At 40.0% G+C, this 27,613-nt stretch overlaps 1 protein-coding gene across 4 annotated transcripts in view; it reads right to left on the reverse strand.

The window, feature by feature from the left end:
- Positions 1 to 1,889: 1,889 nt before the first annotated feature.
- The window catches only part of oxr1a (oxidation resistance 1a), a 248,196-nt gene continuing 222,472 nt past the window's right edge, over positions 1,890 to 27,613 (reverse strand). For 3 of the 4 annotated variants that reach the window (XM_084726037.1, XM_084726038.1, XM_084726040.1), the window contains 8 exons: positions 24,449 to 24,614; positions 18,622 to 18,787; positions 14,752 to 14,832; positions 13,332 to 13,457; positions 8,465 to 8,617; positions 8,213 to 8,308; positions 5,364 to 5,437; positions 1,890 to 3,976 (listed from right to left, as the gene is read on the reverse strand). In XM_084726037.1, coding sequence (XP_084582163.1) covers positions 3,841 to 3,976; positions 5,364 to 5,437; positions 8,213 to 8,308; positions 8,465 to 8,617; positions 13,332 to 13,457; positions 14,752 to 14,832; positions 18,622 to 18,787; positions 24,449 to 24,614 — 998 coding nt within the window. In that variant the 3' untranslated portion in view covers positions 1,890 to 3,840. The remainder of the gene's footprint in view (positions 3,977 to 5,363; positions 5,438 to 8,212; positions 8,309 to 8,464; positions 8,618 to 13,331; positions 13,458 to 14,751; positions 14,833 to 18,621; positions 18,788 to 24,448; positions 24,615 to 27,613) is intronic. The other variant, XM_084726039.1, reaches the window with a different exon arrangement.

The raw sequence follows: 27,613 nt of genomic DNA on the forward strand, positions 1-27,613 counted from the left end.
AGTTCTCCTGACGTTCACACACATATTGCCGTAGATATTACTTTGTTGGCCAGCATGTAATGTTATGTGACAGAAATACTCACCTGGCACGCCCCGTGGCTACCCCGAGGCGGAGAAGAAATCCAAGCTGAAGCTCCTCTTTAACACCAACAACATCACTGCGACATCATTGGTGCAGGAAAAACAACAGATTTTGCAGCAGAACTTTCTCAGTCAGTATAGCAGCATTGAAACTTAATTGCTTCAACTGCATTTACCATCAACACTGACTGGACATGCACATGAAAAGTGGCGAATTTTCCCTTAGCCGAAATGTCACACTCCAGATTCCACATACCAGGATGTACAAATTACAGTCACCTGCCACTCAGAAGTGTTTTTTCTTGTTGTTCCTGGATGCTTGAGTTTCACTGAATGGAATGATATATGTGCCGAGTTCAACACTAGAAGGATGTTTTCACATTCATCTGCTGAAAGTGGAAACCTTCTGTCTTCAGTGAAAACTGGATTTTTAGGGGTGGGATTATTAGCATGATTTGTGACATCACAGCTAGTTTAGAAGTCAATCCTGGACCAATTTACAGCTTATATAAGTGTGATGTAGAAACTTGAAGCTGCCAGTGCAGCACATATACTGAGAGTGGACTTAATGTGGAAAGTATACCTGTTAAAAATTCTTTATTTTTTGGCTCAAATGCATGTCTGAAGGGAATCTTTAAAGTTACAGTTCACTCCAGAATCAAAAATACAGATTTTTCCTCTTACCTGTAGTGCTATTTATTCATTTAAACTGTTTCAGTGTGCGTTGCCAAGGTTTGGAGATATTGTTCGGACTTCTCTCAAATATAAGGGAATTTGCTGGCACTCAGATTGTGGTAACCTGACACACAACCATCTGGGAAGTCATCATTAGAAACTGTTTGGAAAAGAGCACGCACTTTCCAAAAAAAAAAAAAACTTGACAGGTGATTGGATGAACCATCTGTCTATCACAACAGTCAGATCAAACTCTTGCCAAGTTGTGAGAAGATTGAGAACATCTTTTCTATCAAAAAAAAGAAGCCTTCAGAGCTGTTCTTTACTCGTCTTTCAGTGAAGAAATATTCTCCAGTTCTGATGCTATCACAGTATCTACGCTAAACTCTTCAGGAGCTGCATTGGTTTGATCAAGACGAGTTGCTTCCACGGATGCTTCTCGCTGGAGCTGCCAGTAGTCCCTCCTAGGATGCTTATCATCTGCACCACTTTTGGTGCGGATGCATAAATTGAAGCCTGGTGAGATGGATTATCACATGATCTTGTGAATCCAGCTGCCCTGCACACTAAAGATTGTGGAGCTCAAAGCACCAAGAAATTACATTTGAAAAACAGTAACATCTCTTTCTAAATACTAAAGATAATCCACAGACCTTGTGAGCCATTTGATGTAGGTGCTACTTTCTTTCTAGTAGAAAAAAAAAAGCTATTATATTGAGGTCATGATTTCTGGAAAGAGACACTGCTGTTGAGTTTTTCAAAACTCTTTTGTACTCCGAGCACATTAAGTTGGGTGCAATTTAGTCCTATTATACTGCCTAGAACTCAGACATTTTTATGGCTGATAATACCAAAAGTTGGCAACTCACACCAAAAAAGAAAAAGAAAAGCAGAAGAAAAAATAGCACCACAGGCCAGAGGGAGAATATGTACTTTTGATTTTGGTGTGAAGTGTCCCATAAGTATGCAACACAAGTCCTTGTACCGTAAACCACTGATTACATACCAATTCTATTAGGCCACTGTCCATCAGTTTATCATCATGTGAGAGGTTTTAAATAAAAAAATAAAAGAAATAAATAAATCTATAGGGAACAGAACAAGAAACATCACAAATTCAGCCATATCCCAGGTTACAACAATTAATTCAGCTTTATTGTTATTTATACATCACTGATACATTGTATTCTGGTGAAATAATTGAAAGAATTATCCATTATTATTCTTTGTGACGCTCCACAAGGACACAAATACTGGTGTGGAAGACCAGAAAGGGGGGAAGAAAGCTCCTGGGGGGGGGGAGGGGTTACGTACTGTACACACTTCCCTTCGCCTACCGTCATCTGCCTGTCAGAGGTCAGTCTTGCCTGTGATACCTACCTGGACCTACCGAGACTCACCTGACAGCCACATGAGGAGAGAACCCGAGCCCTGCTGTCGCGTTTTTAGCCACATTCAACCCCCCCTTCCTACCTCAGAGTAATCCTCCTTTTTAGACACACAGAGAATTAGGGCATACCCTTATTGATATTGGTAGCAGCAAGCTTTCTACTAACAGTTAACATCTTAATGATCTAAACAAAAAAAGTACTGTACAGCTACTGCTAAGAGAATATAAGAACCTGGCCATGACGCTTTTACACCAGATTAAAGTGCTAGAAGCAACCCACCAATCCACACTTTTATATATATATATATATATATATTTATATATCCTTATGTATTTATATATATATATATATGATAGGAACAAATCTACTATTTTAACATTAATTTACAGGGTAATATACATTATATTGTAACAGCTGAAATATCAGCACAAATAGATCACTGTCACACTTAACAGCAAAATATATATGATCATATAACTCCATATATAATCATATATACCAATATATAATTGTCATATATGCATGTAAAACAGTTAACCACGTCTCAGGCTTTTCAAATGATACCCAGAAAAGCAATTGTGTATCAAGACGTAAAAGCTTTACAAGTTTCTCTCTTGAAAGAGTGACAGGCGGCGGCAAAAGTGCCGCGACCTGCGGGTATTTGAGGTCACAGGACAGTTATTTGCATATTCCACAAATCTATTGCAACACGTTTACTGTCTACAAACAGTACAGCCAGCGTCCCCACGAGGGGGAGCCGGTGTTAGCTGGACTCACACGTACACCCACTGAACAGAACATTACGACGATGGGTGATCTGATTATAGCTATGTGCTTTCAGATGGTGTGCTATGACAGTGAACAACAGGAGGACTACAATACACAATACTCTATAGTTTTAGCCTCAGAAGACAACCTGTACTGTAAAAAGACTAACACCCCCTCCCTCCCCCCCTAGCGAATATCCTCTCCTCTCTGAGTTAAGTGTCATCGTCTCCTGCTGCTGATGAGTTTTGGCCTTTTTTTAAACCACAAATCACAACTTTTATTTTGACAATCCACCATCACCGAGAGTAATGGAATGTGTTCAGCTTTTTGTCTTGTTTATTTCCCCTCTACAACTGGGTCTCTCTCCGTCAAGGCTGACAGCACAGTGAGTTTAACATCCTACCGAATGAACAGAGTTCTAGGGGGTCTGAGAGGGTGCCTCCTCGAGGTTTCCGTAAAGTTCAGATACATAATCTTGGACCAGTAGGGCAGTTCTTTCCCTCTTCTCTCTCGCAGCAGTCCCAAACCTCAGCCGCCATCATCTTCACCGCCTCTCAGCTGAGAGGAGCTCCGATGGTCTTTTTCCTTTTCCGAGAGCCTTGATAGTCCCCTCTCCTCATCCCCCTGATACGACCTCATCTTCACCACCTGTTTTCACTGCTTTACACACACTCCCCCTACTCTGCAAAGACGCTGCACAAGGCTGTAACAAGATACACACAAAGGTAATTTTTCACAAAGAAAAAAAGCTCCGTAATAACTGCAGTAGTAACGCACAACAAGCATCCGATAGCTGGCTTCCGGCCTGGGGAGCCCTGGTGATGTGCAGTTAGGTTTGGGACGTTGCCATTGTTCTAAAGGAGGAGGACTCCTCCGTTTTTGCCCTTTGCAGGACTTGTTTTTTTCCCTGTGGTGCACTGTTTTGTTACTCGAAAGCCCAGATCTCTATGTCCTGCACATAGAAATCCTCCTTTTTTGAGAGCATGGGGTTCCCAAATGTTTTACAGGAGTGACTCCTGCCGTGGTAGAGGTCTCCGTCCAGCCACAGGCCAAACTCACCACTAGAGGAAAGAGAAGAAACAGTATTAGAGAAGCAAGACTAGAAATTTCAAAGGAGAACACAGGAGAACATTCCTTAATCTCTGATGGCATATAATGGTCATTTTATGATTTATTACAATACAAATTACAAATTACATTACAAATTTCTCCTTTAAGCATGGGGGCCACAAATGTTATCTCCAGTGCCCGGTTGCATAAACCACCTTCAGCTTTGAACTTAAATTCGTCTCTTAAGTAGAATATTTCCTTAAGCTAAGGGGATCATTCAGGAGTGTTGCATAGAACCAGTTAAGTTGTCTCTTTGGCTCAGTGTTTACATTAAGGCTCTCATGGCAGTTACTGTCATAATACAGCACATGTGCACTTCATGGTTATGCTTCACTGTCATAGACAGCAGTACTGTCAGTTGTTAGCTAGCTTCTCCAAAATAGACAACAAAGAGAATACAAAAAGAAAAAGAAAGGCAAACTGGATAGAAGACGAGAATATTGTTTTCATCAAAGAATGTGGAATCCAAAGTAAATTCAAAGGCAGTCAGTAGGATTTGTCTGAGCTGTTTTTAAATGCATCTGGATGTCAAATACCAATGTTTTGGGTTGTTCAAATGTCCTGAGGACAGGGAAATAATAAGAAAAAAAAAATTAAGACACACAGGCAAAGGGCAGAGTCTATGCAGATGCAGCCACCACCACACACTTCTAGTGGGTCATAAGCGATGATCGAAAAGGATAGTGCAATATGAGTCTATACATTGTTTTTTAAGGAAAATGCTGCAGATTATATCTTTAACCCAACCATAACAAATAAACAAACAGATGATGTGGCAAAAAGTAACTGACAAAATCGGAAATGCAGTTATTTTAATGTTACCTAGCTACAAAGTCGTGAGTGCTAACGTCAAATCTATTCTCTTCTACAAGTTGTGCATTGCCCACAATGACTAGTGGGGTTTCCTTGTACCAAAAAATGTGTCTTGGTATCTCCTCTGCTTCTTAAATCACCATAAGCTGAGCTATTGTCTGATGTCCCTCTTCACTTAGGGAACATATAAGGGAAAACTTAAGTAACTGAGGGCAAACAAAAGGTTTTCTCTTACAACATCTTAAGGAAATCCTCGTGGTGGTTTTATCTGACTATTCTGCCTAAGGGAAATATATATGAAAATATAAATATGAAAATTTAAGGGAACCCTTAGCCTAAGTGGTTTCAATGCAACTAGGCACAAGTGTATTTCATGAGAACCAAACACAGTTTTAGGGGATCAACATCACTTACTTGCCTCATCAATAACATTTTCATTTCATTTTAAGCTATATCACATCATCATAGTCTAATTAAACTAAATGTTTAGAAGCTAGAACTGTGTAAAAAGCTGCTTGGGCTCACCTTCCTCCACCAAAAGCTAAGGAGTCCATATCTCCTTTGATGAAGAACATGTTGTCACCTGTCCATTTGTACACCTGTCGCAGACACAACACAGTGTATATTAGAAGATATTGCATGACATATCCATTGTTGACATAATCTAATATTCTTTGTCCAGCAGTCTTTATCCTGATGAGAACAGAGCGCACACGTGTTGACCTTAGTGGGAGGATCCAGAGTTAATGTCTGATAATTCAGTTACAGCTATTAGACAGAACTGATGGAAACATCTCATCACTAGTTCACTAAATATCCTCTGATGCACGAGTCACATCAATCAGTCATTTGATAGACATTTTGTTGTCATTAAAGCCATTATATGTAGAATTGTTATGTAAGTGTAGCAATTTTTAAATGATTCTTGTGCTTTAAGTAAAAATGAAAAAACTGTCACAGTCAGTGTGTTGCTTTCAGCCCATTCACGTCCCTCGGTTGAATCCATCAAGTGAAAATACTCTCAACAAGAGAGCATAACCAAGAATGTGAGTCATGAAACACTAAATGCCACTGAGCTGTGAGACGTTAGAGAATTTTTCAAAGAAATAAAACCCCGCTTGAATTGCATTTGCATCATGTATAAGGATGTATAGACAGTATTTATCACAGCATGTGTGAACGTCACATGCAGAGAACAGCATGTGACTAGCAAGAATATTCACATTATGAATTATATGGTGTATCACAGTACACTCGTGTCTCATTATTCTATTTTATGTTCCTGTTATGTTAAGTACATTATACAGCTATGTAGAGTTTGCAGTAAGTATACACAGCAGTCTTCTTCAAATTTGTTTTCGGTCCCACAGAGCAGCATTGAGTTTGTGTGGAAATGTGTGTTTGAGTTCAGATGCTGCCTCTAGTCTCTGATGTGAAGAAAACAATCTTTTAATTAAGTATTAATAACTATTTCTTTTGCTACTTGTGCGCAGCAAAACAAGCTGGATATGCAATACTGACATATTATCACATTACAAAGCTAATATAGTGAATTATACAAACATCCAGCAGATACGGAGCAACATTAGCATTCGTTTCAAGTTATGTTTATGTACACCTGAGGAATTCAAGTCCGATATTCTCCTGTTCACTTGTTTTTGTCTGAAACACCTGAGGGAAACATCTGGCTCTTTAGCTGCTAAATGCTCCACTACGTTCAACAGCTAGTTGCTTACTACATGTTTGCCACTTGGTGCTGAAGAGGTAGTTTGCAGTCTGTTTATCAAAGCATTTTCACTGAAAACAGCTGCTGCAGGAAACAAGGTTGTTGAGAGTGATGAGAATGAACTACAAGAGTGAAGTTGTGGGCCGATAAAAGCAAAACAATGAGCGAAAACCTGCTAAAAACTCCAGTAGAGCTGAGGAGAACTGGAGAGTTGGGTTGTGGTTGTGTTTCTACAACTGATGCCTTTCCCATTATACAGACATTTGATCCATTCTTCATATAAAAATATGGATCGGTACAGCTTCAAAAGAAGGTCAGCCAGCAAATATACTGAACTCTGCAACAGAAATGGTCCACTAGTGCCTACACTGGTATTTTTGCTTATTGTGAAGCCAGTTCTTGGCTTGATGCTTCAGTACAACCTAAGCTAAAAGGGTGGCACAGTGGTTTTTTTGTGTATGTTGGGTCAATTCTCCAGTCAGCACCCCTGACCAAGGTGCTGGCTTAGATCTGGAGCTGGTCTCCAGGCGCTGCACAGAGGCTGCCCACTGCTCATAATTCTAGGGTGGGTTAAATGCAGAGGCTGAATCTGACTGCTTAATTGTACTCTGTATTATTATATGTGCCACAATAACATTGACCTTTAACTTCATAAGGTTATGCAAGTCAATATACCGTGATAATCGTTCAAAGTACTGAAACCGTGTCATAAGAAAAGCAAAAAAACAAAATGAAAATCAGACATGTGATCAGCAAATTTGACTAAATAAACATGCAAAACATAAGATTTCTAAATGTAGAAACAAGAACAAAGTATTTAATACTCCATGTGCTATTTCAACAATACATTTTTATTAGCAGAGTGCAAAGGTGTTTGCATCTGCAATAGAAAATAGAAATAGTGTGTAAACTGGTATTTTTGTGTGTGATGTCATTGCCTAGATTATCTTAAAGTGCTTCATATCCTGTACAACCTAAGATAAAAAGCTAAACTAAGCTATGCTCAAATCTACTTGGTCCGCGTGATTTTAGTGCGCTGGTACAGCACTTAACATGTAACACGGGAAGGTTGGAAAAAATGTTTAAATAGAGTGTAATCTGTCAGCTAGCAGCAGAAACCACTTAACTGTCAGCTGACAAAACAAACAACATTAGTCTGAAATGCAAAATCCATGGAAACTTTCCCAGTTGGTAAATAATTGTCAGCATAGACCATATATGACACTTTCACCGCTTGAAATGAGGGAAGGGCATCTGACATATGCATCAGCTGAGACACTGTTTAAATGGTGTGCAGACTCCACCTGTGTGGAAATGGTGCAGACACACTGACTCAACCTGCTTTTCTACAACTCTGGTGCTACTTCACTGCACTACTGCATGTTGTTACCATGTTTAGCACCGCACATAATGCAACATAATAAAGTCAGTATGAGCATACCACGTGATGACACAAAAGACGACAGCCTACGCTATCTTCTCCAAAAAGAATGAATGCTCTAGTCATTATGGTTTTTATTTTGGATTACTGTAAACAAGCATCTCAGTCTTCATACGATTAACTGCACATTCAAATGTCTAACTTTGAAAGTCAGTTTTAATTTTTAAAAAAGTTTTTGTGAGTGAGCAAGTGAGGAAGGTGGTGTACCTCAAACTCTGGATTGAAGGTGAAGAGGAAGGTCTCCCCTGTGCCATAAAAGCCATCGCTGACTTTAAAGGGCTCAGATGCCAACGCACCAAACACCTAGAAACAAAGACACAAAGACGAAGAACAACTGAGTATTGTACACTGAGGATACAAGTCTGGCATTGAAAAGAGAACTATTAGAAAAAGATTAGTGCTATAACAGAGTTCCAACATATTGCACTACACTACCGCTGTGCTGAATTAACAGCTTACCTGGCCGTCGCTGTCCTTAATCACCATGAGCACTGGGGTGTCCTGGCCCTGCATGGCTCTGTACAGCGTCTTAATGCTCATGCCATGCTTTGATGTGCCAAAAGCCAGCGTCCACGGGTACCCAATGGTCCGTGGTGGGAGATTCCTGGCAAGCTGTGTGTGTGTGTGTGTGTGTGTGGGAATAATATAGAAAAAGGAAAGATGGAGGAGGAAGAGAAGAGAAAGGAAATGAAACACTGAAAGGTCATTGCTACCAATGCTCAATTACATCTGCGGTGACCTTTTAACACCGCCTGGTGTTTAAAGAAGAGTAACAGGGCTCCAAACACAGAGGCGTCTCAAGAGAAGGAGAGGTCCAGCACTCCCTGAGAGAGCCTGCTGCCCTGCTGCTGACAGACTCAAGGATTAACAGTGGCTGTGGTGCACAGGGGAGCCGAGGAAGGCAGTGCACTACACGCTTCACGTTAATGGACAGATAAAACAGACACAGACTTAAACATGGCAACTTTTTACAGTATGCTGCGCCATCTCTTCTGTATGGAACAAAAGGCTATTATACCTTCTGTTCACTCTCCAATAATTCATCAGCCCTTTTGGTCTTCTCAGCACATCCTCCAGCGGTGGAGTTGCTGAAGCAGTCACGTAATCAGCAGGCTGGAAACGAAGCCACAAGCAGATGAGCCCCGGCTTGGCCCACCTCTGCTCTGCTGTGAGCTGGGCCCAAGCTCCATCCTCAGGGTGATTAAAGGAAGCCGCATATTGGCAATCTATTGGTCAATGTGCCAACTGGGACTCATTTGGAGCAGTGCATGTGTGTCTGTTGGTGTATTAACCTGCAGTGCCTGCCAGGCACACGCCACACCTCAAACAACATACACAACATACAAGGTTAATGACTCAGAAATGTCAGCTTCTGCCTTTCACTGTGATTATTTCTGAGACTTCATGCAGGTCTTGTCTTTAAAGAAATAATCTAGATCTTTACGATTTCTCTGCTGCAATCCTTAATCATACAAACAGTACAAATTGTCTCTGATGTTAGAAGTCATTAAACGAGAAATATACAAGTCCCTACTATTCAAATACTACAGTCAAAATAGTGTATTGGAGCCATAAACAGTATATTAACTAGGTTGAATCCCTACTTAATTCATAATCTATGGTTGAAGCGGGTTGTTTCCTCCTGCCTTCTCTTCTCCAGACTTGAAGCTCAGGCAGTTTGAACAGGAGCACAAGAAGAGCGCAACATTAGGTTACGTTTTTGACAATGAGAAGCAACGATGGGTCACAAAAGCCCACTGCTCTGAGTTCAGTGACAGCCTGTCTCACTGCCTGCCAGACTCCATTAATGTTTTGCTCAATTTAACGTAAACAAAACATCTACTCCTTCTTTAAGGCGATTGATATTTTTTTCATGACTCATAAAGAGACACTAACTCATTTGGCGAACATTTGGCTTTAATTTGAACTCTAATTAACATGAGACAGGGAAAAAAACAGCCGCTGTAGCCCAGGATAGACATTTCAAAGGACAGCGTGCTGGCTTAGCAATGTTGTCGGAGAAGCTGGTAATTCAAGGTAGATTTTTTCTTGATCAATCAATTAGTTATTTGGTCTATAAAATGTCAAATGTCATGTCAAAATGTCATGTTATTTTTCTTAAAAGATTACTCAAACTGATTAGGGAAACATTTCTCAATTTATTCAGTAATCAAATTTAATAATCGTTGCAGCTCTACATGTTTCTTTCCTCCATCTCTGATGATATATAATGGTCAGTTTATGATTTAATACAAAAAAAAGAGAAATATTTCTCCTTTAAATGATTCAGCAAAAAAATAAATCAATAGTTTCTTCACATGTTCTCTGTTGTAATCCTTGATCACACAAACAGCACAAGTTGTCATCTCTCACTTTGCCACTGAACAACCCACTGGCCACAGCTTATAGCTTCCTGTCTCTGAAATAATGAATCATCAAGTTACCTTTATACATATAATAAATATTATGCTTCCACCTGAATGATTTCTCAGACAGCAGTGAATACATTTTGACTACTCCTGAAGTAAACTGTTGAGGAAACGATCCTGAAAGGCAGCCCCAGGACTGGATGACTTGATTTGTTTCACATGCACCAAATTTGTGAGTGAAATAACCAGCATGTCCTCAGTTTTTGCATGTTAGCATTCAAGCCAACCACATGACACACACACTACATTTGAGATGGAACATAACCATTTCATAGATAAGGCTAGTAAACTTAAAAAAAAAAGATTCTTCTTATTACAGACAAATGCTATGAAAAGACCAAAACCAGTAATGAATTAGTGCAATACTGTCTCTTCTGTGGCCAGCCTACAAGCCAAAAAACATATGGATGCTTCATTTATAATAACACAATGTATGTATTGCTGGGCAATATATTGATATTATATTGATACTGTGATAAGATACTGTCTTTGATTTTAGATATCGCGATATGACATAAGTGATGTCTTTTCCTGGTTTTAAAGGCTGCATTACAGCAAAGTGATGTTTTGTTTAGTTTAGTTTATTATTTGATTTGACAGGGACAGTGCATATTAATAACATATCTGAAAATATGCCAGTGGGCCAGAAAGGCTAATTTTCATCTGCAGTCCCCGGGCAGTCAATGCTTGAAAGCACAGACGTCAGGAATGAAAGCGCTGAAACATACAATCAACGATAAAAGCAGTGAAAAATATGCAGATACAAACAAAGCCTGCACTACATAGACGACAGAGACAGACAGACAGAATCAACAATGGCAAGACAACAATCAACAAATCAACAGCTAGTGTGACAGTACAACAAATAGCGTGACAACATAATGTTGATGATGAGCAGCAGCAGCTCTTACACTTAATAAACACAACAATGACAAGACACAACAACATGAGAGCACCTCAATGGTCTAGTGTTCACAAGTTTGATTTTTAATAAAATACGCTCTTGATGATGTGGAGAAGGAGTGGTAGCTGGCACAGTTTCTTGTAAGTTGTAGCAAGCTGCAGAATTTTGTCATTCCTTGAACTTAACAGATTTTATTTTATGCATTTAATGTCTGATTCTTATTATCTACATTACTGATTACTATCAATAATCTCAGTTTGTTAATATTTTGTGAAAGCACCAACAGTCTTCCCTAAAATAGTGTCTGAATATTGATATCGAGGTGTCCGATACAAAAATATTGTGATATATGATTTTGTCCATATAGTCCAGCACTAACACAATGTAATTCATTTAAAAAGGCACACAGCATTTTAATAAAGGGTTGCTGGAGCTATTTTCAGAAGCCGATTAATGCACCAGAGAATATGCAAGGCAGAAAAATGGTGTAAGTTGGACTGAATCAAAATACAACAGTGCCCAAATTATGTGAAATAAATGAACATGTCACTTAGGCCTGAGCAGTATCAAGGAATTACAGTAAATCAGGGTATTAGAAATCTTGGCACAGAAAGGTATGACTTTTAATACCTAATAAACCACAGAGATGCTCTTTTATAGGGATGTACCATATCATCGCTCACAATAATTTTTTAACTAGAAAGAAAATTTTGTGACAATGGTTAAATGTGGCTGAACGCAAAAGTAACATTTCTAGTGGCTCCACAGTGGAGGAGTTGTTTTCAAAGAGGGAAACAACTTCAGTAGTGTGGAAGTGGTTTCATTATAAAAGATCAAATGTACAATAAGATGTGGTAAGATGTAAGAGGTGCTAGAAGACTATAACAGCAAAAAGGGGCATGACAAACAACTAATGTCACCACCTCAAGTGGAGGCACTCAAGGAGAGCTCAACAACTATTGTGAATTTTAAAAGAAAAGTATTTTTCAGTGTTTTGTCAGATCATCAAGGATAAGGTTTTCACAAAATCCCATAAAATGTCATGACATTATTTTAGGGCCACATCACTTATCTCTGATCTTCTTTCTATTTAATTGATACAAAGATACGGTATGAGGTGATGCCCTGTAGTGCACAGGATGTGCCACAAGAGGTCCGAATTAGCTCATACTGTCCTTAGCAGCTCAACATCCTACAAAACAGATTAACTCTTACGCCCCTGCTGGGCAAACATCTGACACAAGGTACATTCCATGCCAGGTTTAAAAGGGTCTTTCTCTCAACAACACGTTCATAACTTAGTTGCATTCAGCCTCTGAAGTTTGAAACAAAAGTTAGCCAGCTATCTATACTGTGAAAGCTAAGCCAAGAAAAAAATAACACAAATGACGACAACATGATCAAAAGAAAAGCACTAACAGCGGTGGGCGAAAAGAAACACGACTGCCACCAATGCTACCAAGCATCTTGGGTTTGCTTAACTGTGCAGGTTAAATAAGAAATAATAAATGGCCAACAGTAACAGCTTGTTTTAATTTTATGTCCCTGATGTCTAAAACAGAACTTTGCCAGCAGCTTCCTGCTTTATGGCCACTCTGAGGTGACACACAACCTCAAATACACAAGGCTTTTAAAACACAGTAACACCATAAACTGTATACCGTAGTAGTACTGTATATCGGTAAAATGTTTGGAACGTATAAAGGTATGAAAAAATAGGTAATGCTCAGGCCTAATGTCCCCCTGTGTAAAAGCAAGGCTCATTTATGTGTTTTTAATGGTTTTTGGACAACAATGGAGCTCTATGGCATGGAAGAATAACATATCAGGCTTCAATACACACTTGTTAGTAGAATTAAGTCAATGTCGGTCTTAGTCTCTTCATGAGATTTGTCGACCTTAAGAACAACACTACCCTTATTATTTAAAGTTTGACTAACATTAAGATACATATACTGTATGTAGCATATTGCATTAGAGCAAGTTTCTGTACCTTCTCTATCTGGTCGGCCTCCAGGAGATCACTGGCTTCTCTGAGGTTGGGTTTGAATGTTTCAGGCTCCAGCTCTGTCTTGATGGATGCACCATGCTTGGAGTTCACCTCTTCCTTGGTGGTGATCTACAAGTACAAATACATGTCAGATATGCACACACATAAAGACAAGGAGCAGTATAACTTCCATAATGCACTGATACTGGGTGGGTTCAATTACAGCTACTGTCAACAATCTACAATTCGTATCAAGCTACTTATTCAAGAGCTTTAAGTTGTGAGGCTACATAAAAGCACAGCAGAAAAGGTTTAACTAAACAGCTCTAGGATGAAGGTAGGTTAAACTAGTCTTAAACCATAGCCTAACCTGAGCAACAAAAGCCTCCATTTTAAATCCAACACTTTTCCTGCCAAAATTATAAACGCAGCGTTTGCTAGCAACACACTGATCATCCAACAATTTGATGATGACAGCTGAATATCTTTCCTGCCACTCTCCGATGCCAGATGACTAGGATTGGTTTGGCAGGACTAGGAGAGAGCTGGGCAGAGACACTGTCTGGGAGAGGAGAATGCAAAGTGAATAGGAAATCAACCCAATGAATAATTTGCACTCCACTGTTTGACATTTTCTCCGACCAATGGACTGTTTGGGTTATTTATCTTTCTCGATAACAGAGGCTGATTGTGGAGCGCTTCACCACTGGTGGCTGGGACGCTCTCATGTTTCAGTTCTCATTCAAATAGGGCCTACCTGCATTGTCCTCAGAAAACATCATTCACCCTGACAGGGGAGTCTTACTTCCAGCCTCTCGCAAACACACCGTCTCTTTATCCCTCGATACTCTTGCTCAGTCCTCACGCAGGCCACATTCTTTACATTCAGCTCATCTGAGCATCAAAGACTATTTTATTTTTAAAAGGGGAATTTCCTACACAACACTAATTCCTGTGTGGCCTATATAAAATCTACATATTTGTCTACAACCAGCACAAACAGCTAGCAATAACTACCTTACTGATCTAGTACGCTGAAGCACTAAAACATCATGACAACAAGTCTGAGAAGGGAAGCCTGACACATGGAGATAAGGCTGCTATCACGTGAAAACCTCATCCCTCCAAACAAGCTCTCTGTAATGAGTTGATAAAAAATATTTTCAGTCAAATGCTTGAGAAGTTATTCCCAATTTATCTCTTAAAACAAGTTTTGAATAGCATTTGTGAGCCCAAAACGCTCATGAAACCTACTAAACCAACAAGTCTTATGTAAATCAAGAGGAACGTGTTTTTGAAGTTAGTAAGCGACATCAGCAGCTACAGCCTGCGGTATAGAGCCTATGTGAGACCATTCGGGTGCGGACAGCAGCAGGGCTGGGCAGAGCAGAGAGAGGGGGGCAGACAGGGCTGGTCAAGGCACCTGGAGTCGTTTGCAGAGCGAGCGCAGATCTTCGCTGTTTAGCGCATCGATCCGACGGTGGTACTCCGTCAGAGACACTACCTGGTAGTACAAAGACAGGAACAAGTGGAACATAAAATTCTGCCAGATCGATTGCTGGCCATGGGAAGGAAAGGGTGAGACCTGGAGGGTATTATGCGCACTAGGCAGTGCGATTCAAACAAATTTCTGGTAGATGTCCGAAATTTGAAGAAACAAACTGTTAAGAAAGGCTGAAGGCCACTGCTATAACAGGAGTTTACTGTGGCTAAAAGAAGAGGATGGGGCATATCAGAGTAATCAGTAGTTTTGCATGTTTGTGTAATATGTTTCATATCACCTCCACCAGATGTGCCAGTTGTTTTAAAGTTAAAGGGAAAATTTGGCATTTTTCATGTGGATGTCAAGTCAGGGTTGATGGTAAATGTAGTCAATTGAAGCAATACATTTCTCAGTGTTTGCTTGGCCTATAATTATCCAGAAAAGTTCTCCTGCTGGTGGAGCCATGCCGGCGGTGCCTAAAATATACTAGGCAAGCTTATGATGCCCACATCTATGTAGCCGTGTATCACCACCCTAGCCTGCGTTACATAGCGTTAGGTGAAAAAAATACTTATCTATTACACCCTCTGGCTATCCAGTGGCAGAGACTAGAAATCCAAGCTGAAATAGACTGTAGTTCTTCCTCGACACCAACTACATCACTGTGACTTCACTGATGCAGGAGGAACAACAGATTTTGCAGCAGGAGAACTCATCTTATTGCTTCAATACAACACTGACTGGATATCAACATGAAAGGTGCCAAGTTTCCCTTTAACGCAGACCAAAGGATAGAAACTGCAGCAGAAGGCAAACTTTAGAACCATACACCTTTCTTCTAGCCAACCCAAAATGCAAAAGATCCAACAAAAGAAATCAATTTTTTGGGAGTGAGAAGTCTGTTCTGAAATGCTCAAGTTTTTGATGGTGGGAACACACAACAAAATATAGCTGGTGTTTGACTGATGCAATAACACTTGCCAAGGCCGTGAGCATTAACCCACTCCCTGTTTGTCAGGAACAACAATCGGCAAAACTACAGCCCAGACAGACCAAAACAATGACCTACTAAGCATGGCTACATTCCAACAAAGTTACACCCCACGCTGCATGCTCCACTGAGAGCTGCTGCCTCTGTTCTGCCACTGAATACACGTTGGCGTGCAACAGTCCACTGTGTCTCAGTGCATGAGAGATATTTAAAGCCTCATGCACGAGATAAACAAACAAAGCCATCAATACTATACAGACACACACAGGTCCACATATCAATAAATATCAAACTGCCTGGGCACAGATGTCATAAGCTGCCTTTAATTACTTGTGATCCTTCACTCACCTTGTTACTATTGGTGTAAATTACTTTTTTGGTAACAAGCTGCCTCTTTACAGCTCTCAATTATGTAGCAGAGAGGGTAAACTACAGCCCTCATAAAAAATACATCTGTGCCTCACTTCACCTCCAGCTGAAGGCACTTTAGTGAATTTGTCCCCAGAAAAAGGGTAAGCTTAGCTAGCAGCATGCTAGTCTGCCTTGCAGCAGACTTTTCAATGTGAAATGCCTTTTATCTGAAGAGATCAATGTCATGAAAAAGGTCAGCATTTGGACGTGACTGATGAATTAATTACTGTGCCATACAGCACAAGCAGCTAATTAACAGTCACTAAACGACTAGAAAGTCAACATGATATCTGGTAAGTCTGAGAAATATCTGGAGATGTATGATAAAACAAACAAGATCTGCATCTCTGAACTGGCACCTAGCAGTGGAAACTTTGAGACAGCTTACAGAGGCACACACACGGAGCACAGAGGACAGACAACAGATGAGAGCACCGTCCTGACTGACAAACAGTGGTCAGATAGTAGCCACTTTGTTTATCACCAGTCACTGGACTAGACCGGACCGGCTAAATGGCTAGCAGGCTAGTTAGCCACGCTAGCGAGCTAGCACGCCTTGCTAACAACAACAACAGCAAGAGAACACACAAGAATATACATCGCTGGTGAGTGAAAACATCAACTAGGCACGCGACACATACACAGGTGTACTTCGGGGTCAGCCGTTTCTCTTGTTCTTTCACCCTCCTAGAAAACATGTCTTGCTTCCAGGGCGAGGTTGGAGCTGGAAAGTCACATTACAGATCCTTTAAGTTCTCCCCGTGTAGCCCCGAGACAAGCAGACGGAGTTAGTATGAAGCCTGGCAGCCTTGCTTGACTAAAATAGAAACATTTTTTTTCCAATGGGGTCTCTACGCCGAATGTTTTGTACGACATCACTAAAAACCAATAACAACACGGGACAGGAGGGAAACCGACTTCCCATTGGTTGAAAAAAGCGATGGTCCCACCCCATTACCGACAGGATTTAAAGAAACAGCAACACCTCTATCCCATGAGGTATTATTTCTATGGAGTTTGACACACAATTTCCCAGACCTCAATACAGAGGAAAAATGTCAATAGTTCACATCAAACTGAATCGAATAAATCAGTAAATACATATGGAATGTAAAATAGCTTTATAAGTCATTTTTTCAGTGTTTTGTTAAATATAACTCTAGAGAGAGATAAAATATACAAGATAAAAGGTAGATTTATTTATTATTATACAACACAGGGTTGTATAGTGAGATTAAGCTGAAGTTCCCTTTTTTGCTTATTAAAAAAACAACAATATATAATATAATATTATATTATATTATATTATATTATGTTAGTTAGATAAACCTCTATTAGTGAAGCACATCTATATTGTTCCAAAAAGTTCCATGCAAAAAATGGTGCTGCTTAGAATTCATGTATGGTCGACAAGACAAACTAAAGCAGCAGGCTCCTATTTACTTATTCAAATGTAATGGATCACGTAGCCCCTGTTTGCCAGATGTCCAGGGACAAACAAATCAGTCCACTTTGTTTCCTACATCATTCATTTACATTAAAATTTAAATCCAGGGCACTGCTTCCATCGTATCAATTTCTTCATACAGTCAATGCATCCTTTTCATTATCCACAGGCTCGTAAACAATCTCACTTGACCAAAACCCAACCACGCTGTGCTGCAACAGGCACCTACAGTGCTGAAAATCAAGATGGACAATCCCTCATCCGAACTTCCTAGATTTACTTCCACATTCTGTAAATGTGCAATAAAGACACTTTAGTTTGACAAAAAAAAGGGAAGACAGATTGAACCCACATCAGTGCCATGAGTTTGAGGGATTGCTCAATGTTTACTCTGCATATGTTGAGCAACTCATAATGGCGTTAGCCTGTTGCCATTCAGCAAAATAAGTTGCCAAATGCTGACCAACATGAGTGACAGTCACACAACATGTGATGAAGCTACTGTACAATACACCGACTGAGAGGAGTAAACAATTACACAAACATGCAAAACACTTTGGTTGGAAGCTCAGAGAAGCGCATTTCCAAGCAAAGCAGGTGTTCACACGGCTTACATGTGGGAGAAAGTTCACACAAAAATTTACAATCAAATCAAGATATATGCAGCAGTACAGAGAAGTGCAAAATACAAAAGCAGAATACAAAACAATTACACAGGTCTGATGGATTTAAAACCAAGATCAGTATGATACGTTTGCACTATGCATTGCATAATGAAAGCAAATCAACACAATCATTTAACATGTAATTTAACATATAACAATAAACTTAAATATACTATACACCACATAAGATTCTGGTTTCACAGGTTATGGATTAACTGTTCTTAATCCATGTCAGACAACACAACGAGTGCACTTTAAGCAAGGTGAGGGGACAGTTTCAGCTGTGCAGACCTTACCTCCCATTCCTTCACATTGAGGTCAGTGATGGGCTCATCCTCAGCTGTTTCTGACACCTCGTTCTTCTTGACAACCATAAACCCTGGCTCTTGTCCCATCCCCCTGACCCCCTCACCGTACATGTCTGGGCTCCACTGCATGAAGAACACGTACAGGTGGTCCGACCTGAGGGAATAAAACACAGGAAAATCTCTAAGAGAGGAGAAGGTTGGTATATAAATGTTATAGAGATTAGTAAAAAGTTATTATCTCAGGTATGTCATTCTACGGCCAGTACCAAAGACTTCAAGGTAAAATCAAACACAGAGAGATATCAATATTTTTATATTGTGCCGATGACTTGTGTTGCGACCCTGAGGGATTAAAATCTAATAAAACGCTCAAAGGTTTTTAAGAATAATTCATGTGTTAAATAATTTTCAAAAATGGTTGTTAAGGAGGCATTTCAACAACTACATGCAGACACGAAACAAAATCTTTTACTTGTCTCCTCTACTACTGGTGAAGTGTTAAGGCTGCTCTGTCTGTGTGACACTGTGTGTTCTTGTCTGTCGTCAAGTATTCTGGTACACAAGCTATCACTTTGTGCCAAAGTGTAAGTACATTTGGGAACAAATAGTCTTAGAATATAGACAGTTAAACCTGCATACACTGATTGTGTTGGCCACTTGGGGGCAGCACAACATTCACATATTATCATTTTATAAAGCATTCATTTGGAGTGGTTTTTCTGGACACCCAATAAATCTAAGGCAAATATTCAGTCTTTTAGCTCTGTTTTGGTTTCTACCAACTCCCAAGGAAATAGAGTCCCAAAACCCACAAATAAGTTAGTACATTTACACCTCATCTTGGAGTCAATTGTTTTTTCTTGAATTACTGATCACAATACAAAACACAACTTTATTCACTGCTATGGCCGGTGAAACTGGATTATATTTCATGGAGAAAATGTTTTATGGTCTTCCCTGTTATGTCCTCTGGCTGCTCTGCTTTAACTGTCGGCTATTTACTCTGCAGAATTTAGATAGTATTACGTGTTAGTGGCTACTTTAGTTGCTAGGTAGTAAGTTAGCACAGAGACAGGTCTGGCTATGCAGTGCTTCTGAGTGCCGTTTTAGTCTAGAAAGTAGGAATATGGGTCACTGAACTCGACTCATTTCCTGTTCATCAGACCACAAACGAGACAAGAATTAGATCAGAAAAATGATAAAGGCAGCAAGAGCAAAACTGGTGAAACTGGATCATGTTTTGTGGATGTAATATTTTGTGGTATTCTCTCTGATATTCTCCTGCTGTTCCGCCTCAACTTTAGGTGATTTACAGAGTTCCTTGATGGACAAAGATTTACTTGTTTTTAGCTAGTTTCAATTAGCCATCAGCTGACTTTGCTTGGGCTGGGAGCTCAAACAGCGGTGGGGCGCACTGCTAACTAGCAGTAGCAGCTACTTCAGCAACAAGTAAAGACACCTTTCCATTAGAAATCACAGAGAGTTGAGCAGCAGCAGGATATCAGCGCAAAACCATAAAATATGTAACTCATTCATGGCTGAAAAAGCATTTTCTGTGAGACATATTGAACACGAACAGAATCTTGAGCAGAGTGATCGAATGAAAACTGTCTGAGTGTGTGGGCGTTCTGTACCCTGGAACAGATGACCATATAAAGAAATCCACAACAACCAGATGTTGGCCAATAATTGAAAGTAGAAAAAAACTTTCGAAATGTTGCATTCAGTGTAGTTCTCAGCATTTTGCTTGTAACGATTACTTTGACATACTTTCACAACATTATTTGATACTACAGCCATGTTTAATATGAGCATCCCAAATTCTAAAATTTTATATATGACAGGGTATAAGGAAAAGCATTGTAAGTACCCTTTAAAGTCATACATAGCAGACGGTCAGTATTTAAGTCTAGTGGTAACGATAATCTCCTGTAGCTCTCTAACATTCTATAATTCTGCCCCTCCCCCTCTCATACTGACCACACATGGCACAGAGGAAGCCTTTTCATGTCAACCATGTAAACAATTAGGATATGATATGACAGTGTGACAGAACTCATGAGAAACTTACAGACAAACACAGAAGTCAGTTTGTGTCATGCATTGCTCTGGCTGGTAGACATGAAAGAGCTTTGGCAGACTCAGTAGGTTGAGCTGCATTCAGTGTCATGGTTGTATATGGCTCATTCAATAGCCTCCCTTTCTTCCCACACTATCGCCAGGGCACTTAAAGACACATCATGCGGGTCGCCTCCCATCTAGGTCAAGCTACAGAGAGTCTAGCAGCGTCTGAAGAAAACTATGAGCCGCTGTGTTGTCAGTACGAACAGCTTATGATCACTCCTCCCACACACCTAAGCCTGCTTGCCGTGCCGAGACAGACAAGTTAAAAATAATGAGTAGTAACATGTACGAGGCCTGTCTTTTAATTCTAGCTTTAATTCTAGCTGCCATGTCCCTGGGCTATCATCGCCAAGAGGAGCGTGGATCACAGCAAACTTGTTTTCCAGGTGGGAAATGCTGTAGCTAAGCAACCTGTGGATGAAAACAACAAAGCTTTAACAAGCAAGACTTCTGAAGTTCAGAGTGAATAATGAAGTGAGGGGGATTTCATTGTCATTACTACGCTCAACACACCACATAACCAAGAAGCATTTATGGTACCATGACTAATTAAAAAGGACACGGCTGTTTGTCTGATTCAAATGCGATTAGCAGCCTGAGAGAGCACCAAGTGTGTTGCTGCTGTAAAGTTAAGACACATGTACTGAAAACAGGAGATCACTGATTACATTCACCTCATCAAATCATTTCCGTTTTTGTCCTTTTGGTACCTTGTCTCTATAGACTCCTACATACTGTGAGTTTTCAGCCATTTTCTAAGTTTACTGCATCCTCGCTGTGCGATATGAATCTAAAAAACTGTGCTACGACATCAAGTTTGATGCATGCAGACTGATCACACCCACTGATTTGTAGGCCACAACACAAGACAATATACGAGAAAACATCATCAGCATATGTCATCAATCTGTGCTGCTATAGTCATTGTAGCTCTGCAAGAACTAAACCCTCGCAATGGTATTTATACGTATGGGGAAAAAATCCAAGGAAGAGGAGGCGAATGTACACCCGGGAGAGCTTGAGGTAACATTAAGCATTTGTAGTATGCCAAGTATTAGGGCTGTCCGATTAATTGTAAGAAAATCATTATCTCAGCTTAAACATCTATGTGATGATTCATTAGCTCCTATCCCCCTTAACATCATGCTGCATTCACATGATGGGTACGAAACCTGGTATTAAAACAAGCGGGGTCAAATCATTAAAGTTTTGATGTGATTTATTATCACACTGGAGCCTCTCCCCCATTTGTTATATTTAAAATATTCCACTCTAATCCTGTTCTGAACGGACTGTTTTTTAAACATATTATATTTTTTAAATAATTAAATATTTAGTAAAGAAAAAGAACTGATAAGAGTAGTAGTATTGATAAAATCCTAACGATACCCATCCTTAATTCATGTGCTGACTCATTTGCTTGGGAACAACTGATATATCAATCATGCTTAGACAATGTAAAGCTCAAAATGCTATTAATTCAGAATTCACATATACAACTCAATCCATGTTCTCTCATTTCTCTTCTTCATTTACTACGCTCTGCTGTCAGTCCGTTACTATGCTAACCCCACATGGTATGTGTCGAACACGCAGACACAGATGAGCTAGCCTACTCAGAGGAGCCTGAGTCAGAAAGTTTTCAAGCGAAAGAAAAAAAGATGGCCAGACCAAGAGTGATGCTGTGCTCCATCTGATGCTTCTGCTGTTTTTTTTAACTTGTGCTTCTATGAGTGCCATAAATGTTTTGGTTGAAAAATTACAAAACATGTGAGAGAATTGTGACTCAATTCTTAGGGGGAATGATTGTGATCCCTGTTTTAGCAAGAATCATGCAGCCCTACTAAGCATGCAACAAAAAGCATAAGTGAACGTACATCCGTGCCTTCCTATTGGCTGGTGAGTAGATGCAAATCGTAGCAGCAGTCACACTGTGAGATATTTATCCTAACTTTTGACACTGTTACACTTTTGTTCCAGGCTATCTTTAGTTGTAAGACCGTGAGAACAGCTGTCTTTGAACCGCTCTCACTGTTATGTAAGACCACCATTGTGGTGCCACAACCAAAAATATTGCCACATTCCTTTTACGTTGGTCATCTTTCGTCAGGAACAGCCCACATTTGCACAGTGTATGCCCAGCAAAAGAAGATGCGATAGACAAAGTAGTACCACTGTGCTGGAGATGGAGACCAGTGACTTTGGTATGTCCAGTCAATTCCAGATTTGGCTCAAATGAATGGCCGTTTCAAAGAAAAGTGACTTATTAAATTAAGCTGTTGCAGCAATTGGGATTAATTCTCCACATTAAAATATTACGCAACTTATGTGGAAGCACATATTTTCTTAATGTGTCTTCTAGTGTGAAAAGCTCTAATGTAATTATGACCAGTGCTGACTTGGCAACTGTAGATCCAGACAGAGCGATCCAACTTGGAAAAACACATAAACGAGCCAGAGCTATTTTCAGCTGATATGAATCGTTATAAATTTCAGCGTAGGTCAGAAACAGTTCATGAACATTTTTTTTTGTGGGTCAAAAGCACTCTGAGGATGCACAACTAAGAAAAACATGAGCTTTGGAAAGACCACGCAGGGAACCGCTTCAGCAGATCCTCACTGTGGCATGGGTCATGCGCGTGTGCTGGAATTAAGTGTGTGTGTGTGTGCGTGTGTTCATTTCCCTGCAGAGCGAATAAATAATAAATCATTTTGCTGTCTAGCAGAGGCAGCGCAGGGAGATGGGCAGAAGCCACAGAGGGAGTGAGACCTGACAAAGAACGCATATTTGATTGGTTTCAAATATTAAAAGGAGAGGAGGTGAGGTGCCTCAGTAACTCAGCTGCCTATTGTGGTGTGTTAGAACAGGTTAGAACTGCACAAGGTCAGATCCCTGCAGCTTTCTACATTAAAAGCTTTGCTGCACTGCAATGGACTAATCACCCCATTCAACTGAGGCTGTCAGATACTTTCTTTCGCTTTGTATTTTTGCCTGTAGGATACCACAAAAATGACTTGCTTTTATTCAAATGCATTTTGCCCTAGAGTGACTAGGGCTGCACAATGGCCTAAATCATAATGATTACTCTGATCAAGATTGAGATGATGTTTATTTATGACGAGTATTCATTGATTTGGGGGATTTTCATTGCACTTTCACATTTTAAATAAACAGGAGTACTACTTTCACTTCCATGTTGTGTTACATTAATGCTAATGTATAAATCTGTGCAACAAAAAAAGACTGGTCCTTATTTGCAGTGTGTGTTTCTGCATGTAGTTGAACAAGTTATTTTTCTTGCTTTGCGGCGCAGACACAAGTGCCATGCACTCTTTGCGTATGATTTGTGTTAACAACACTTGCCCTAAAACTGAAATACTTCCAAACAACGGATGATGATCCATTTAAAGGGACTAGCACTGTGCCTTCTGCTCAAGGCATTTGAGTTTCATTTTGCCCATCTGCTCTCTGTTGTATATTATTCTTCTACGCTGGATGGCACCTGCAACATCCAGGAAATTTTGCACAGGCTGGCAGTGCAGGGTGGCTGGAGTTCAGGATGCACGCATTTTAAACGTCAATATCACAGTCAGTCGTGTTCATTTAATTGTCAGAAGCCAAAACTGAGATCGAGATGAACATTCGATCAATTGTGCAGCCCTGAGTGAGAGGTGTAGCAGAGGCACTGACCTCTCCTGCGGCACAGCAAACCAGTACTCGTGCTTCTTGCCCTGCTGGGCGTACTGCTGCATGGAGGCGCTGGCGTTGGAAACAAACGTCTTCTTCATGGGCTTCCCCACCCGCAGACACAGGAACTTGTGAGAGCGGTGCTTTCGCGTCTCCCCGGACCCTGTACCTGGAAGAAAAATTCATCACATGGTCACATAAGCCTAGAAATGTGATATGTAATGTCTTAATAGCTACTGTATTGCAAACAGGACAAACTGTTTTAAAGGAATAGCTTGGAATCAATCGATTATCAAAAAAGTTGGCAAGTCATTTTTTTTCCATCTTCTAATCACTGCAGTTCTAACATCACTATCATTATTTGTAGCTGGTTAGCTTAGCTTAAAGACTTGAAACAGCCTGGCTCTGACTTTTACACTTTACACAAGTCTTTGAACAGATCAAACTAATGAGATTTAAGACATTAATTAATGAGGTTTACAGGTGTAAGTAGGCAGTTTTTGCAGTCCTTATGCTAAGCTAAGCTAAGCAGCTGCTGGCTGTAGTTTTATTTTTACCGTACAGGCCTTAGAGTGGTATCAATCTTCTCATCTAACTCTTGCAGGAAAACAAAAAAGAATATTACCCAAAATGTCAAACCACGAGTTCTTCTTCTGAATCAAATCACATTCATCTAAAAACAAAATATGTGTTCTTGATTAACTGTGTATTCTCTTCCCAGTACCTGCTTTATTTATGTGACCTAGTTTTCTGTCTTTTATTTACTGGCTATTTCAGCTGGCATTAGTCATTTTGCAGCAGAAACACAACAGATGACAGAAATAAATGGAGTAGCACACTGTAATTGATAGTGGCACTGAGTCTTCTGCCCATGATACATTATCAATAGCCCGAGCCCGAGGAAGCTGAATGAGATCACTCATTCAGCCCTCTGACAATATGGCTGACACAGTGACATGACACTGGCACATACTGTATTAGCAGCTCCTGGTCAGGCAGCTCAACATAACTAGCAATAACAACAGACAAAATAATATTAATCAGCTCAGACAACACAGCTCAGTGTGACAAATTCAATTTTCAGAAATACATTAATTCTGTGTTAATGCAGCTTGTTTTTGAAGTTGCTGCTGTTAACTTGTGTGGGCTGTGCTAATGTGAACAGAATAATGGGCAGCCCTGCTGAGATCCCAGTGAATTAGAACTGCTTTTGCAGCCCGGCTCTCTGTGTGACAATAATTGCCGGGGAGAAAATGGTAAATCTCTCTCCCACTGTCTCGGTCTTTTGGGGGAAAGAAATCTTATTGGAATCACAACTACGTGTCCAACTAGAGGGGGTTATATGGACACAAGTGAGTCAGTGAGTGTGACAGACTGAGGACATTGTCCGATAACAAGACCAAAACTGTGCCGACCAGATTTTTATTAATGGCTGCTGGATGTTTTAGACTACTAACTACTAATTCACAGTATTTGCAGCAATTTTCTCTTTCAAATCTGGCTTTTTCTAGTAACTACCTAACTCCCAGGCAGTCACTGCTTCACTCCATTTATTTCAGTACACTGAATATCATCTTGCAGGAGATAGGTAATCCATCACAATGAACATTCTGCTACCTTTATAAAGTTATGTTATCACTGTGCAGTGATACAGAGAGAATGGGCTGTTTTAAAACTACTTGATGGTGCATTCAAGGATATTGTAATTTGAAAGTATGCTACTAAAAGGATTAAATTTACAAGTTATGTTGTCAGGAAATCAAACCTGGAAGAATGATGTGACAGTGTGAAATTGGCCATTGTTTTCTTCTTGCATTGAACAGGTTTCTTTTGCGCAGCCTGACAATAATGCAAAATATAGACCACAACTTTTTCACTGTAACAGATAAACTACCAGTTCAGATTATTTTCACACTGTAATAAAATGAGGGGAAACCAAAGGCTGCTTGCATGGATCATGCCATTTTCTTCAGTACATTGTGGACAATAATCTTAAAGAGATAGTATGATTGTTTGAACTAGGGTTGTATGAAGTACTTGTTGATTGTCAGTGTATTAACTATAGTAGATGCCAGTCAGCACACACCCAGTTTGCGGAAGCAGAGAGGAGTTCCAGGACGGAAGCTAAGCAATGTCCTGCTGTGAACAGGGTCAGCAGCAAAACATATTTTGGCCATTTAAAAAAGGTCTACCCCCAAAAAAATCTGTATCAGTTTGAATATACTTCACTCTCTCCAAGGCGACCAAACTCCTTAAGGAAAAACAGTATTTTTACCTTGCAGAACACTGGAGTTGCTGGGCTACCGCTGCTCCGACTTCAGTCAATATGAACTAACATTTTAAAACACCCAAGTCACACAATAAGACAAACAAACTGGTGGTAGCCCAGCAACTCACAATATTTTGCTTCCGTAGCTTCTTTTTTACAGTACAGACATGAGAGTGATCTCAATCTAAGTCTGCTGAAGGCAGCAGCTGCTTAGCTTAGATTAGCATAAAGTCTGGAAAAAAGGAGGGGAACATCTATCCTGGCCCCCGTCCAATGCTAATAAAATCTGCCTACCAACACCTGTAAAGCTCATTAATTAGCATGCTACATCTCATTAGTATGATCCATTCAAAGACAAAAGTGTGAAAACTGGAGCCAGTCTTTGTGCTTAGATAAGCTAAGCTAAGCTCATGCAAGCCACACAATAACACAAACAGACTAAATGACTGAGGCAGCGGGAGTGTAGCAGCCCCTGTGGAGAGAGCAATATTTTGCTTACATAAAAGCAGTTTACCAACTGAAATTGATGTTTTTGGGGAAGACCTTTTTTTTTAAAGTGGCTAAAATAGGTGACACTCTTCTCTACCTGTACAAACTGGGGGTTTATACTTATAGTCATAAGTCAGTTATCTGGAGAGCCTGAGAAGCTTGAAGCATTTCTTTTTTTTCTTCTTCTGTTAGCACTACAATTTATATACAATTTCTGTACATAAATATGTTAGTAGAAAGTATATAGCAGATAAATAGCAGTGTCTTGGAATCCAAGTGTGTGATGCAGCAAATGTTTGGCATGACCACAAATAAAAACTAAGTACCTGCCTACCCGTAGTTGACAGGTTCAAACATCTAAAAACACCGGTATGATCCTTTAATCTTAAACATGGCAATGAACACAAATA

This window comes from Lutjanus erythropterus, chromosome 9, assembly GCF_056507025.1.
Source record: "Lutjanus erythropterus isolate fLutEry1 chromosome 9, fLutEry1.hap2, whole genome shotgun sequence".
NCBI lineage: Eukaryota > Metazoa > Chordata > Actinopteri > Lutjaniformes > Lutjanidae > Lutjanus > Lutjanus erythropterus.